Consider the following 16,400-nt stretch of genomic DNA (forward strand, 5'->3'; position numbering starts at 1 on the left):
GTTCCATTCCTAAAGAGCTTTAGGTACTAAACAAAATGACCGCAAAGATCACATGAGCGATAGTTGGTGTGAAGCTATCCAGATTGGATTACTTCGTAAAATTGATTCTCACCTTTAGAACATTAGAGCCCGACAGGCTGGTCTATCTACAGGGTAATCTGTTGCTGTCATATCTGGGGACCAGTGGTCCAGGTAAAGTGGACACTGTTACCCCTCAGTTTGACTTTTGTCAAGTCACAGAGCAAGACCTCTATAAGACCGTATTTGGCCTCCAGTCCACCACTTGTAAAGATACCTGTCCTGCTAGCATCATTAAAGGGTCTATTAGTTGTCTTGCCCCTTTAATTACCTGCATTTTGAATTTGTCCTTCTCAACATCTAGTGTGCCTACTAGGCTCAAGGAGGTCTGGGTGTCTGCCCTACTTAGGAAGGCATCACTTGACCCTGGAAATACAGGCAATTACCGTCCTATAACCTCTGTCCCTTTGCACAGCTTAGATCCACCTGTGCTTATATGACCAAGCTAATCAAACAGATTAGGCCTTATCTCTCTTTCAATAATCTGTCTTATTTTGCTGGGGCCCTGATAAACACAAACATTGATTATTGTAATGGCTTGATGATTGGTACCTCCAAAACCAATATAAAATCACTACAGATAATTCAGAATGGAGCCATCAGAGCTGTAAAGGGTCTAAAAAGGACGGTGCATGTCACTGGGGCAAGGAGCGGGCTCCACTGGCTTCTGGTGTGTGACAGAATTTCACATAAAATCCTGTCATTAACACATACATGCTGCTCAGGAAATTCCCCTGGCTACCTTGCGAGCCAAATTTCAGGATGCAGTGTCATCTAGAGCACTCGGATCCAATGGGAAAAACAGATTCTCGCAGTCACGCATCAAATTAAAGAACTTTAGTGGAATGAATGTTAGGCAACATTGTATGCAGTACCCTTTGGGTGCACTACAACAACCCTGACTACAGCTAATAGGAAACCCAACCATTGGTATAAGCTTGTACTTCACATGTTGGTAGCGTGTTGAGTAGCCAGGCTTATCTCAAGAGTGGTCAATGTGAGCTGTAGGGGCGTTACATAGAGATTCACAGTGACAAGTATTCAAATAAACACTTACACACAAGTTTTCTTGAATAAACAATTATTAATTTATCAGTCAGTTAGAATAAGCTTTCTTCAGAAGGGAGCAATATAAAAGTAACACACAAATACACTTCAAAACTGTACAATCTTCGTTTCTAAATCAGTAAAGACCATTTTGGGATGGCCCACTGACACAACCTACACCTTCAGTTGACTTCAATAGCTAGGGTGCTGAGGACATTGATATCTTACTGTTTGCATTTAGAATATTTTTTTAGAAGTTGGTTAAAGGGAAAGGTTATTAGAACAAATATTCTTAAGCAGGCAAATACTTTTGGATCCCCCTAAGAAGTGTCATTCAGCACAACAGGCTAAGCCAAAGTCAATGGGCAAAAGTCTGATATGGGATGAAGCACTTCTTGTAGGTAAGTAAGAAAAGTCTTTGCACAATGTTTTAGAAGTCTTTGAAGAAAAGAAGAATCCATGTAAGGCCACAAGCTGTTTAGACTTGTGAGTAATAGAAGATGCAAGCAACTCTACAACAAGAGGTAAGTTCTCTCCGACTTTTACAGCACCTTTGTATTGAAAAATAAGTGCAGCAGATGACTTCTTTTCCTGAGCAGTTCTGGGGACTCCTGCACTGCAATGGGAAGGTCACCGCTCGCAACCGGCAATCTTTCCAACAAGTGGCACTTCAGTTTTTCAGCTCCTCGCTGCGACTACCGCATATAGCAACACTGCGGTTCCTGGCTGTCGAGATGGACTCTCCATGCTTCTGGGGTCCCGCACTCTGTTGAGGGGGCTTAGACTCGGCCAGTCCTGCTTCTTGGGAGTCCCGAGGATCTTCCTGGAGCTCTTGGCCAACTTAAAAGCAACGCACACAATCTGGTGTTCCTCTCCCTGGCTATTGGGTTTCCAGCAGCAACTCTGTGGAAGAGCAACCAGCTCGGAGAGTGTGTCCAGGTGGCTTACTTTGGAGTTGATTGGTCCCACCAACTCAAGGGGAGAAGTCGTCCTTGCAGGGGCTTCTCTGTTGATACGAATTTGGAGTTTCAGCACAGCAGCAGGGCTTCTTCGAGCACACCAACGGTCCAGGAGTACTCTCCCATACATTCCAGCCTAGCTCTCAGTCACCCAGCAGGGTGGCTGTCCTTGCCGGACAATCAGCCGGCCAATCACTACAGAGTGCATTTGGGTCTCCTAGGAGACTAAGCACAGGGAGTTTCGGGCACCTCCCTCCCTCCCTTCCTGCCTACCCCAGACACCCTGGAGCCAGAGGCGGGCTTCACTCGTGAATCCCACCAAAGGCAAAGTGAACAATGGCACCAAACCTAGTTTGGTGCGCAGAGTAAATCTCAAGAAGGACCTTTCCACAAAGAAATGGCAAAAAAAAGGCTGGGGCCTTTTTGACAAAAATGACACCCATGGGTGCTTTACTGCAGCTGCGAACGCAGCCCGTGGTAAATGCACACTACGGTAGTTAAAATTAAGACACTGCCACCAGCAATTCAGTGAGGAAAGCGTAACATAAAAATGTTACATGAGAAGCTGGTCAAAGGGAATACTAGGTAACCCCTCCAGCACCTTAGTGTAAGATAGTGTGCCTAGAAAGTTACAATGTAAGTAAAGTCATTTTCGCTTTACTGCTCTGGCAAACAGTAGTTTATCCCAGAGAAGGTATTTAAACCTTTGGGAAATCTGAAGGACTTCCCTGTGCCACTGCACTGCAGGTGCTGTTTGACACAATGTAAAAGATGATGCCTATGGAGTTTGTCAGGCTCCATAAACAAACACAAAGCTCAGAAATCGGATTAAAATACATGACAGTGGGGGAAAAAGGGTCTCGCTCTCTCCAGGTAAAAAAAATCAAGTTCTCAAAATCCAGCAAAGTTGCTGGGGGTCTCTAAGGTGGAGGGAATTAGCACATTTCTGAGAATTCTCCCTAACAACGAGCTATGACTTCTGTGCTCCAGAGCTTTGGAATAAACCCCCAACTAATCTGCTGGATGCTATGAATCTTGCCAGCTTTTAGAAAACTAGAAAGACTTACTTATTAAATTCAAAGGATTATCTTTGTTCTCCCTGTTTCCTTTTGGACCTCCTGCTATTTCGAATTCTCATCGGAGTATTGATGCATTTCATGTTGTGTTTGTCTTTAGTTTTTTTTGTGCACTGAGGCCTGAGGGCGAGATGCGTGTTATAAGAAGTACAAATAAATAAGTTCATAAGGGGTTGGCAGTTGAAGATTGTACTGGCATTCAAAGCCTGTCTTTCGTAAATCCAGACCAGCCAATTTCTAAAGGCAACCCAGGGCAGTGCACCCGAGCTGGTGGGGTGTGTGAGAAGCGGGCCGCTGGCAAAGGGGGGGAGACTCTTCAATGTCACCAGTCACCTGCGAGTCGTGGTGGAGTTATGGGGTACAACCACGTAAAAGTGCTGGTTGAGACCACGAGGGTCTAGTTCAGCCAAGGGTCAGAGCACGGCACCCAGGGGTACAAGACCTTTGTTGAGGCCATGGGGCATTGCAGTGTTGGCGGGTCTTCCTCCCTGGCACAGTGGGGTCGCCAGTTCATCTTAGAACCCTGACACTGTGATATCCTTTACGGAGGACCTGTAAATTAACTCCTGCGTAATATGGCACGCCGCAGGGGTTTTTCTTCCAACACACCACTTGTCCTGTGTCTTTGTCTGGTTTTGGGGGGTGGTTGTGGTTGCAAAGGTTTGGGGAGGTGTCATTACATGCACGAAGGTGGTATATTTCCCCCTCTAGCCTTGCGGCAGGCTGTTGTGGGCTGCCACTGCTATGCAGTGAGATGCTGAGAGAGTGCAGCAAGCGATAAGCCTGGGTTGCTGTTGAGGTGAACTTCAGGGAAAGCAGTGAGGCACTGAGGGATTGGAGCAAGCCAGCAGCCAGAGCCTTAAAAAGAAGCTTGTTACAGCTGAAATAGAAAACCAGGAACAATATACATTGTTTCAAGGAGGACTCTCATGATCTGGAACCGCGAACATCTTTGGAAAAAAAAAGCAGTTGAAATGCACTTCGCTACTTGCTTATGCCCAGCAACAGACCGGCAACAGCAAATCATTATGTGACGAATCTAGCAATATTGTCACTGGTTCTCCAGTGGGAAGCTTTTCCTACTTGGTCAGGGAAAGGCAGAATCTACCTGAAATTTACCCTAGGGATGGCTATATGCGGGAGAACCACGTAGGGGAGGACAAACTCCATGGAGGCAAGAGAATATTAGATTTCAACAACTCTTCAGTGATAAATCCTAGTAACACCCAAGGACTTGTATCACACTCCTGTATGTAAAGTGGGTGCTTAATTACCAGGCTTTTCTAGCCAGAATCAGTATGCACCCCTTCCCCCCTCCCCTTTTTCTAGTACTGAGATAAAGAGGGAAGGAGTAATGCGGATGACCGAACATTGCAAACCAATGCTGCATTCTAGTTATTGGAATCTCCTAAGTAAGACCGGGCCATTTAAAATACACACAGTTGAGCTAACAGTAGGAGAAAGACAGAGCCTGCTACTGCATCCAAACATGCTCAGAGGTTGTTTGGGACACCAAGGTGAGCGGAGCACAGCTCAGAAGCTGACGGACATGGCATGCAGTGAAGTGAAGCTGGGAGAAGTTCATCATGTCCCTGTCAATGGCTGCCGGAGCTGCCAGACACTGGGAGAAGCAAAGCGGCTTGCAGAAGGCAATACCGGTCATCAGGTGAAACGTGGCGAGGACAAAGACCCACGACGAATGCTGAAGACGCAGAGAAACACCAGTAATCCCTGGGAGAGCACATGGGTTACCGGGAGTTTTAACGGAGACGACCGCATGCCGGCCCCAATGCTAGAAAGCACCAAAAGAGAAGACAATATAATTAATACAGAGACAAACATTGTGAAAAGCTTAAGAGAAAGCGTTATAATTAATACAGATACAAACATTGCAAAGGGCCTACGAGAAGGCGATATAATTGATACAGACACACATATTGTGCAAAGCATAAGTGAAGGCAACAGAATTGATACGAGCATTGGGAAAAGCCTAAGTGAAAGCAGTAAAATTAATGCAGAACCGAGCATTGTTGAAAACTCAAGTAAAGACAGTACAATTGATAAAAAGCTTGTGGCGAAAGGGTCCGTGACCCGATACTGGAGACGTGATGTTTCTTGGATACAAGAGAGAGTGAAAAGAAAGTGAAGAAGCCCTGGCAGGATATTGAACAAGGTTAACCATGAGTCTGGAACTCCCACCCAAATAAGAAGTTGTGACACCCTGGCAGGAGAGTAAATCGGGGTGGAAAGAGAAGTGATAATAAGAAACAAAGGGGTTAAGAAGCCCAGCTGGAAAGTATGGGATAGTCCTAAAAGGTAAGACGCATACCCTTTTGTAAGAATACACTACAATACCCAGGCAGGAGAGTATACCAGGTAGAGGAGAAGGATCAAAGCAACAAACTATAACTGTGGATCCAGAAAGATAAGAGTTTTACCCCTTTGAGGAAGAAATAAAATGAGGGAAGAAACCAAAACAGTGAAACGCTGCAGGAGAGTAAACCCTGACAGGTAGTCCAGATCTTCCCAGTGTGGATTCCTGCCTCTATCATTCTTATGCAGGCATTCTCCTCCTTTGAATGCCTGGTCTGTAGGCTTTCTCTCTCTCCTGGCCACTCTCTCACAGTTGCTACTATCTACTGGCCAACTAGTCTGATCACCCCTTTCCTCTCCGAGTGGGCCGACCTCTCTTTCTCCCTCCTGGCCTCTACAAATCAACTCCTCCTCCTTGGAGACTTCAACATCCACCTGGATGCTTGCTGTCTGGCCAAAGGACTCTTTCACGACCTTTGCGACTCCCTCTCCCTTTCCGTTCTTCCCTCTGGCCCGACTCACTCTGCAGGGCACACTCTTGATGCTCTGATCTCCTCAGACCTAACCCTCTCACCACTCCTCTCTCCTGGAGTGACCACTTTCTCCTCTCCTCTCTACCCTCAGGCCAAGCCTACCCCCACACTGCCACCCACCTTCTCAGTCATTTGACCCATGAAGCATGTGTCAGTTGAGGCTTTTCGTTGCGTCGTTCTCTCCCCCTCCTGCACCTCTGGCTGACTCGCACACTGACACAGCCCTTTCCTCGCTCCACTCTGCTTTCTCTGATACTCTCGATGTACCTGTCCCTGTCATGAGGATCCGCATGAAGCCTAAAATCAAATGCAACTGCTGGTACGACTCAGTCCTTGTCACCCAGTGTAGGGTGGCTGAGGGGAAATGGCTGGCATCTTGTACATCCTCTGACAAACTGGCCTGCTGCCTGCTCCAACAGCAATACCGACTCTGTCCTCATTAAGAAGAGGGCACACATCCAAGCTCGCGTTTCTGCGGCCGAACTCTTTAAAATCTGCAAGTAGCTGGCCAATCCTGCCGCATTATCTACCTCTCCTGTCCCTTCCCAGGCCCTCTGTTCGGCCCTGGCTTCTCACTTCATCTCTAAAACCCAGGACATCCTGTCCACCCTCTCAACTTCTCCTGCTTCTCACTCCAGTATATCCTCTTCTTCCAGCCCGCTGCAGCCACCACCCCTTCCTTCTCTACCTTCCCGCTCTTCTCCCCTGATGATAATTCTAGACAAGTCCGATCTATGAAAACCTCATCAAAACCAGTTCTTCCCTGTTCTTCCAAAACCATCAAGGACCACCTTGACACCCTTGCTCCAGCCCTGGCTGACTTGTGCAACCACTCTTTCACCTCCGGAACATTCCCCTCCACACAAAGCACTCTTGTGCACTCTCTTCTCAAGAAACCCTCAGCCGACCCCCTCCCCTCTGGCTAATTATCAACCTATCTCTATCACACCTTTTCTGGGCAAACTACTGTAAAGGCTGGCCATCTCCCAGCTTAATCTTCACGCAGAATCTCTTGGTTGTCTCCATGACCATCAGTCTGACGTCAGAGCAGCCAGAAATATGGAAAACTCTCTCCTGAAGATCCGTACAGACCTGCTCTCTAACCCTGACTCTAATCTTCCCTCTGTTCTCATCCTACTTGATTTCTCTTCTTCCTTTTGACAGTCAACCATACCATCCTGCTCAAGTGTCTCTGTGATAACCTGGGTATCACTGATCAGGCTCTGGCCTAGCTGACATCTTTCCTCTATGACCGTTCCTCCCAAGTCCAACTTGGTCCATCCTTTCCTCTATCTCTATCTCTCTCTCTCTCTCTCTCTCTCTCTCCACCTGCGGAGTTCCCCAGGGGTCTAACCTTTCTCCCTGGTTGTTCAACCAGTATCGGGTACCGCTCGCCCACTGCATTGCTGCTCTCTGCTCCAAATTCCATTGCTATGCGGATGACACCCAGCCCGCTTTCAGGCTCCCCTCTGCCGTCTCTCCTCCTTTCATCCTTGATTTTCTGTCGGCAATCCAGGAGTGGTGCGCCGCCAATTATCTCTGCCTGAATGCCAGCAAGATCGAGATCCTCAGCACACCTGCCCCCTCGTTCCTGCCACTCTCTGGCCGGCATTCCTTGCCCCTCCTCCTGCACCCACCTGTGAGGCTAAGAACATTGGGGTTCTCTTCGACTCATCACTCTCCTTCTCTTCTCATATTACTGATGTCCCTAAGAAGTCGAACTACCAATTGCACCTCCTCAGAGGTGTTCTTCCTTTCCTCTCCTTCCCCCAGAAGCTCACGGTTTCTAGAGCTCTGGTTCTCTCTAGGTTTGAGTACTGTAACAGCCTCTTTTTAAATCTGCCTGCCTCTACTCTCCGTCCTCTGCAACTCATCCAGAACAGGACTGCAAGACTTGTCCTTGGCCTCAAGCCCAGGGATCGTATCTCTCCAGCACTGAAATCTCTCCATTGGCTACAAGGATCAAGTTCAAGACCCTTTGCATTGTCCACAAGGCCTTCTGGGGCCTAGGACCAAAATATCTCCAGCTTTTTCTTCTGAAGTATCTTCCTACTCAAGCTCTTCTCTCTTCCACCTCCAACCCCTTGAGGGTCTGCTGTTTTTCCAAGAAACTAGTTTGGGGCAGATCTCTCTTTTTGACTGGTGCCTCCCTCTGGAACAGACTCCCTGCCTCTCTGAAACTTGAGCAGAACCATCTCTGGTTCCGGAAGCAGCTCAAGACTTTCCTCTTTGCTTCTGTATTCTCTTCCACTACCTTGCTGATCTCTTGTCTGACACTGCACTGGTTACCTGGCTACCCTCTGAACCACGGGCCCAGGTTCCCGCCCTCCCAGTTGCACACCTGCACTGCCCCTGGCAACCCTGAACTTGGGGCTGTATCTGCAACCCTACAACCCCACTACCTGCACTTATCGAATACTTATTTTTCTGCACTCAACCCTGCACTGTCACCTGCTAGTTGCACTTCTTGTTTTCAATGTTTGATCCCATGTCTTGCACTTGCTCCTCCTCCCCTTCCCCTGGCACTTCTCCCCTTCCATCTCCCCCGCACTTGTGCGATCTTGATGTCACTAGGCCTAGTAAGACTCTCCTGCCTCATCGCGCCTTGAAACACTTGTGTTTAGGTGCACTATACATAAAATATCATATCATAACCAGGGAGAAGATAAGTGAACAAACCTGAAGTTGTGGGATAGTGACAACAGGGGAAGCCATACCCCTTGAGAAAGGAACAAGAAAGAGAAAGTAAATATCTCAAAAAACAGTGACATTGACGGGAAACAAACCCTGCCCCCTTTAACTGTGAGATAACAGTGGATAAAAGGAGTATCCAGGGAGAGAGTTATCTCCTTGGGAAACATTCAAACATTATTCGACTTTGCTGTAAGTGCTGGACTGATTGTGAGAAACTAAAAGAAACCTAGGGGAAGGGAGGGCCCTTTTCCTGATGGAACATTATTCCTTTTTGTTTTGTGAACTTTAGAACTTTGTTTGGCACTTTAAGAATAAGCTATATTGCTCAGAAATCCCTGTTTTGTCTGTGAATCTTGGCATTTTAAATTCAAATCAAGCATTTGCTCTCATTGATATAACATGGCTTGCTGTACAATCATTTCCAAGCTAGTCTCTCGGGTACACTCAGTAAATGTTGTGACATGTACCTGAAAGGTTGGGGGTTCGATCCAATCCTCCAACTTCAAAATTCTGAAAGCGTTGTGAAAAATAACTACAATTTTAATTACAGTAGCCACCCAACCATGCAAACCCGCGACTGACAGTGATTTCCCCGGACTGTCCCGGGAAAACCGGGACGTCTGGTCACCCTAGTATAAAGACCAAATCCAAAAGAGTTCTGGTGATTTCTGTCTTCAATCTCTATCCCCCCCTTTTTTTTAATGTTTCGGAACCAGTTCTAAAAGTCTGAATCACCACTGGGCAATGGTATGATTGTAAATATTAGTGCCTAGAAAGTTCAGATTTGTTAGATTTTGTACATATGTACGACTTATGTTAACTCAGTCTTTTCTTAACAGTTCTTGGTTTTGCACCTATTTATTGTAATCCACATGGACCTACAATTTGATAAACAGCAAACAACTTAAAACAGTTGGGGGCTAGCAAACCCCTAGAAGTGCCAATCAACTCCAGAGCTTCCTTGGGTTGCAAAGTTTTATCATCGGTTTATTTGGGATTTCTCCAAATTCGTGTCTCCACTCAAGAAGCTCCCTAAAAAGTGGGTTGCATTTGTCTGGGCCGAAGAAGCAGAAGAGGTATTTGCAGAACCATTCCTGTTGCTCCCAGATCCTTCTCCGCATTTCTTTGTAGAAGTTGCTGCATCTAATGAAGCCATGAGGCAGGTCAACTACACCCAGTGCTGTTTGTTTTCAAAAAAGCAGTCTGGAAGCTAGTCTGAACATTAAAGACTAAATCCTGCATACAAGTAAAGTGATAATAGCATTTTTAAAACGCTATGGACATGCAAGTCTCTCCCATAAACATTGCAGGAGGAGATACTCCAACTCCATCTATAGATGTCTGCGAACCCTAGAGCACTTTTGGAACCACATGTGGGTGTTGTGTGCAAGCGTGTAGGTGCTTGGCTGGGACCTCGACCCTTTTTAGTTACTTTGGGCTCTTGGGTGGCAGAGCCACTTGTAAGCAGAAACTATTGCGTTAGAGACTTAGAGTACAGATTGGGAGAAGTGGCATATGAGGAGGGACACAAGCTTGAAGGTTATTTGCCCACCTGTCGACTGCCAATGGTCATGCTAATCCCTATGGCTATTCCCACCCCTCCCAAAACACCTCCTCATGGGAACTCTTTCAGCTCGCTTTAATCCAAACTTAACATCAGATGTTGCACTCAAAGTGCCTGCCAGTGTTTTCTCAAAGCAGTCTTCTGAAAGTTAATGATTTAGTTGGAGCAGTAGACACGCTACTGGTGTAATGAACTATCGAAACCCGGTCTGCCTTCAGCCACTCGATTTATAAGCACTATGCAGGTCCTTCACTGTGTTCCTGCACAAAAGCCCAAGTTGTGTGTGAAACTTCAGTAATGTGAAAAAATTCAATTCATTCTCTGAATGTCTAAATGAACATTGTGTTGCGAGTTATAACAAGTACCTTACTGGTGTATGAACCATCCGGTAGAAAGTTCTTCTGAGATAATGGGGGCATTGGACGACGGTTTTCTTAGATGTATTTGCGAGTGCGTATTGATTGTTTTGTGCCGATCCAGGTGCCACTGTAAACTAACAAAACTTCTTTTAACCTTTTTTTATTTTTTATTTTTCCAGCTGCCGTCGGCTTTCTTACAGTATCCAGTGTCATCACCATGTCTGCACCCTTTTTGCTCGGCAAGGTGATTGACGTAATTTACCTCAATCCTTCCGAAGACGTGACTGCCAGCTTGACCAACCTGTGTGCCTTGCTCAGTGGAGTCTTCTTGTGTGGTGCTGCTGCTAATGCTGTTCGTGTCTACCTCATGCAAATCTCAGGTGACTGAAAGTGTCCCACTTTAGTTCCTCTTACAAAGATTTTTTATTTTTAGTAAGGTTTTTTTAACGTGTCATGAGCGAACGGAGAAAAGGTGGTAGGGGGGGTCATCAGTTTTCTTTTGTACATGTCTCTCGTATTTGAGTTCTCGTAGTTGAACATAGTTCTTTGACCAAGTACTACACTCTCTAATTAATTTGTTGCAGGCCTGCAAAATTAAATGCTTAACGTGCAATTTTGCATTGCAAAAATATCACAATTCACTAAACTTGCACTGTCGGAGTTATGTTTAACGCTTTAATGCAATAACGTTTTCACTGCAGACATAATGCTGTAAATTATGCAAGTGTGCAAATACCACTGCGTTTTCTTCTACCAAATCAAGAGACCTCCTGAGATGAAGTTAGCAGTTTCATTAGCTGATAAATTGGTGAATGCAATTGCTTACTGGATGGATGAATGCATCGTCAATGATACAACTAAATCTATACGGAGACTTGCAGATATTGGTTTTAGGGAGGTGCATTGTATGTAACATACTTTTTTTTTGCTCATTATGTTTTCCCATTTGTGGAAATTGCAGGACCAACACTTCTTTCACAATGTCCATTGTGATTGTCACCAGCCCCCACAAAACCTTCCATCAAATGCATCTCTACATGCCTTCACTCGTAGCCCCCCAACTCCCCCAACCACACCATGCTGACTGCACATCACTCGGAACAAGAATGACCACCAGGCCAACCCACTCCCCACTAAGATACCTGACAACCAAAGCCTCCCCTCGTCCCACCACTGAACAGTTCACAGTCACTCGTCACAAGTCACCCTGAATACGCTTTCCTCCACACTTTCAAACAACCTTAATACTGTAAATAAAACCCACAGATGCAAACTGGCAACGTTCTGGCACTCCAAACGGATCTCTGAGGACCTGATTGCCATCAAAAACACTTGCATGGTGCCCACACTCGCCACCCACGAACAGAAATCTGAACTCCTACATCTAGCCAAGTTGTGAGACAGAAAACTAAAGCTAAAACCCATTTTGAGTGCTCAAACAGTGTTAATCCCCTCCAACCATTTCCCATCGCACATTCTCATGAAATCTACCAACGTTAGCCAATTTATCATTGACCAGATTAACACTAAGGGACAACACATTGAAATGCTCCAAAATAAAAATGGATTCCTGCACATTCCCCTCCACAACATCCTTCCCAGGCACACTTGTAAACCACTAACCCTGGCCTCCGTTGACACCACACTTCAATCCCTCAAAACACTTCAAATGGCAATGTTACACTTCCCTTATCTCTTGCACCAGCCACCCATCTGCTATTAGCGATCCTCGTCAACTCCTCCAGCCTACCTAGGCACCTGATGAACTGGAAAAGGAATGCCCCATCACTCACCTCCCTGTCCATGTGGAAAAGGAATGCCCCATCACTCACCTCCCTGCCCATGGCAAAGTCTTCAGGAAGGCAGTGACATACCAACCCCAAGACCATATTGACCACCACAAAATTCTCCTCTGCTACCAATCTACCTTTCAACCATGCTGTTGTGCAAATACTGCTATCATTCAGTTAATTGCTTATTCCTTCAGGAGCTCCAACAATAGTGACCCCAGCCTCCCAGACATCTCTTCAGCATTCTACATGGGTTGTCGCAAAGTGCTGCCCTCCATGCTTCCCTCAGCTGGTTCTCCCCATTTTTTTTGTCAATTGGCTACAGTACTTCTGATTCGAGTCTTTTTGATTCCTCCCTGATATGGTGGGAGGTTCTACTGTCCATGCAAGACCACACATCAACCTGCTAATGACTCACGGCTCTATCTCAAAGATATTGTTTGGTTACGATCAGTCTCTGGTCTTTCCTTGGCACCATTCAAACACGGATGCTCTCAGTTTACCTTAAGTTAAGTATGTCAGCAGAAGCAGACCGAGAATATCATGGGAAGGTTCGCTATGAGGAAAGTGATGCCCGCAGGTTCATCACCTTGAGTCAAATATTTTTGAGCCAGATACCAAGTTTTGGAATTTGTGTGACCTAATTAATTTTCCTAAGTATTCTGTTGCATCACCTTGTGCGTGTATTGGGATTTATGAAGTGTTTTGTTGAAAGTGCTGTATGATATTTTTTTTAATGATGCAACGGAGTACATTAAACAAGCGTGAGTGCTGAGTATGAAAAGGGTAAACTATTAGGGACAGTAGACAGAAGATTAGATTTGAGAGAAGTGGAGGATCTAGAGAGTAGGTAAAGATCGGATGAATAAGGGAAGGGAGTTTTAATATTTGGGAGGTAGTGGTGAAAAGGAGCAGACATGAGATGGACCACAGGGAGGTTTGAGAACAGAAAGGTGTAGAGATTGAGAATGGCGAGCTCATCAAGGAGAATGTAGAGTGGGTATAGATGAGAGAAAGTGGAGTGAATCTATCAATGCACTCGTATGCCGTTGGTTCATCGCTATGATTTTTACCAAGCATTTGTTTTTGATGCATTTTCATCGAAAAAATTCTCCGAAATGTTTGAGGCGATTGGGTAAATGGTTACAAGGTATGGGGTAGGGGATTGGGGCAAACATTTTAAAAATACAAGTTTCAAAGAGATTTTTCGAAACGAATGCATCGGAAAATAAACGTCTGAAATAAAGTGGTTGATGAAACGACATAGAACCAGATGCAATTGTAGACAAGGCAGAGGAAATGGAAAAAGGTGATAGTTGAACGGGAGAAAATAGAAGGGAGATAAATGATAGCGCAGCGTAATGGGGGAGAGAAGAAAAGACAAATAGCCAACATTATAGACAGATGGAAGGAGGGTAAGTTGGGAAACAGGGAGACCAAACAAAAACACACAGCAGTAGTCGAGGCGAGAGAAAATAAGGGAAATAATGAGGAGTGTGGTAACTTGTAACAATTGACTAGCACGTGAACAACGGATGTTGAAAAGAGAAAAATGACAGATCCGAGTAGTGTTAGAAATGTTAGAGGAAAGATGGAGGGGAAAAGTCAAAGGTGGCACCAAGATCACGAGCGACCAAGGGAACGAGTAGGGAAGAAGGGAAAGAAAGAGCAGACGGTGGTAACTTTGGTTGGGGGCACAGTGAGTGAAAGCTGGGGGGAAAAAAGAGGACTTCAGTTTTTGTCAGATTGAGGTGAAGGAAGTGGGATGCATCAAAAACTGGATAGCAAGAGATGGTTAGCGACAGAAGTATGGAGTGTGTCGTGACCAATGAAAAGAAAAAAACTATGAATTAATCGTCTGCATAGAAGTGATATGATAGACTATAGGAGGTTATGAGAGCAGAAAGAACTAAAGTATAAAGCGTAAACAACACAGGACCAAGTACAGAGCCTTGGGGGGAACACCATGTAGAAGAGGATGAGAAGAAATGGGTCCAGCCCCTGGCACAGAATATGTTCCCTCAGTGTGATGGGAGCAAAACCATTGGAGAATGGATCTGGACAATCCCAGAGAGGCAAGTGTGGAAAGAAGAGTAGGGTGATTGACTGTGTCACAAGCCACAGGTAGATATAATAGGATAACTATTGAGATTTTAGCATGACTGATGGAAAGCAAGATTTGAAAGCAGGAAGAAGTGAGTGCAAATTCAGAAATGAGACCTGTGAAAAGACAACATGCTCCGGTAGTTTAGAAAGTAAGGGGGGTGGGGGGATGGGCGGTGGGTGAAGGGGGGGGGAGAAGAGGAGAGAGAGAGAGGGAGAGAGAGAGAGAGAGATACGCGCTGTGGAATTATTATAATTGGGAAGAAAGCAGTGTCTGTAAGAAGGGAAAAGGAAGATGGTGAAGAGGGAGAGGCATAGAGATGAAACAGAATGAGATGAGGTGATGGTAAAAGACAGCAGGAGTGGAATGAAAAAGGTCTGCAAAGTCAGAAGAGAAATGATGGTAAGATAGAGGAGGATCATGGGCCAAGGCAGAGTATGTTATTGAGGAGTTGGAATAGACCAGTAGCATGATGTGCGAGAGAGGGATAGGAATGTCAGAAGAGTATATTTTCTTTATCAACAAGAAAAGAGTAGTCGGAGAAAGAGTGAAGAGAAAAGGACTACAAGATAAGTAGGAGATTGGCTTTTCTTCCAACGCCAGTCTGCTCATTTATGGAAGAAAAGCCATCCTTTCTGTCAGGGGCTTGAGGGCAGAGTCGTGCCCTCAAGCTGAGCGGAAAATAGTGCACACGAGACAGGAGTGTAAGGAGTCCTGCAGACAAGGAATGATGGGTAATAACTACAGACGGGCAACAAAGGCGTAAACAGAAAGGGGAAGGGAATATAACCAAGACAAACATTGATGATGTGCAGCGTTTCCAACTGGGTGCTCATTGAATTTACTTCCCCGTTGATGGTGGCACTGTTAAAATCAAGTGTTCAAGTCTTAGAACACATTTTGATTAACCATCTGTCATCAAATTGAGCCAGTCTTGGAAAGCTTACAATCTCCCACAGCTACTACTCATGCTATTGCTCCCCAATCCGCTGAGCTACCCATCTTGCAAGCTGCTCAACTCTACAATGGACAAAAAGCAGAATACCGTAGAGAAATTGAACAGCGGTTCTCCAGAGCGGGTTACTGAAGCGGCAAATCGACAGTTTCTCACCCGACGGCCTTTGAATTGGCTATCATGGAATATGTGGGGTTACGGGCCTTTTCTCACTCATCCAACTGGATTTTCCATAATTGTGGCCTCAGATTTATTCATTCTACATGAAACGTGGGTTTCCAAGTGCTTTGAAGTAGACAGTTACGTTATACTTCATAACTCAGCGACACCATCTTCTTGGGGACGAGCTAGTTGGGGTTTGGCAATAGGAACCGGGTATAATTTCCAGCTAGAGAAGTTTCGGGGCAATATGAAGTCCCCTGATGTTTTGTCAGCTATGTTCTTTCCTTCCCAAAATTCAGTAGTCAGAACTTGGATTATTAATGTTTATGATCTGCAAAATGGCCTGTATACAAAAATAATTCTATCTTGATTGCAAGTGACCTAAATGTAAAAGATCTTCACTTAAAAGAATATCCTCTGGGTAATTCTGACTGTCAATGGAAACGATTTTTAACCACGTACAGTCTAGAATGTTTGCTTTATAATACACCTACAAACAATGCCCTACATTCCATTTGGACTAACGTGCGTTCCTGTTCTCATATTGATTGTTATTGACTCAGTAATGGCAAATCGCTGTGGCCCAGTCAAGATTCAATTAAAGAATGTGAGTGACCACGCCTCAGTAAATGTTGGCCCTTCTTGCAAGAACATTTTTAGAAACGCCAATATTGGACTTAATAAGCAAGGAAACCGTATTATATGGACTGGCACTATGATAAACAAGGTTAACATTATCCCGTTAGTAAATCAACCTTTTAATGGA

The 16,400-nt window shown here is 45.2% G+C and overlaps 1 protein-coding gene across 2 annotated transcripts in view; it reads left to right on the forward strand.

Moving 5' to 3' along the window:
- The window catches only part of ABCB10 (ATP binding cassette subfamily B member 10), a 550,176-nt gene that overhangs the window by 19,423 nt on the left and 514,353 nt on the right, over nt 1-16,400 (forward strand). For both annotated transcript variants that reach the window (XM_069607430.1, XM_069607431.1), the window contains exon 2: nt 10,803-11,003. In XM_069607430.1, the coding sequence (XP_069463531.1) occupies nt 10,803-11,003 (201 nt within the window). The remainder of the gene's footprint in view (nt 1-10,802; nt 11,004-16,400) is intronic.

This window comes from Ambystoma mexicanum, chromosome 4q, assembly GCF_040938575.1.
Source record: "Ambystoma mexicanum isolate Mex_15411 chromosome 4q, UKY_AmexF1_1, whole genome shotgun sequence".
Taxonomy (NCBI): Eukaryota; Metazoa; Chordata; class Amphibia; order Caudata; family Ambystomatidae; genus Ambystoma; species Ambystoma mexicanum.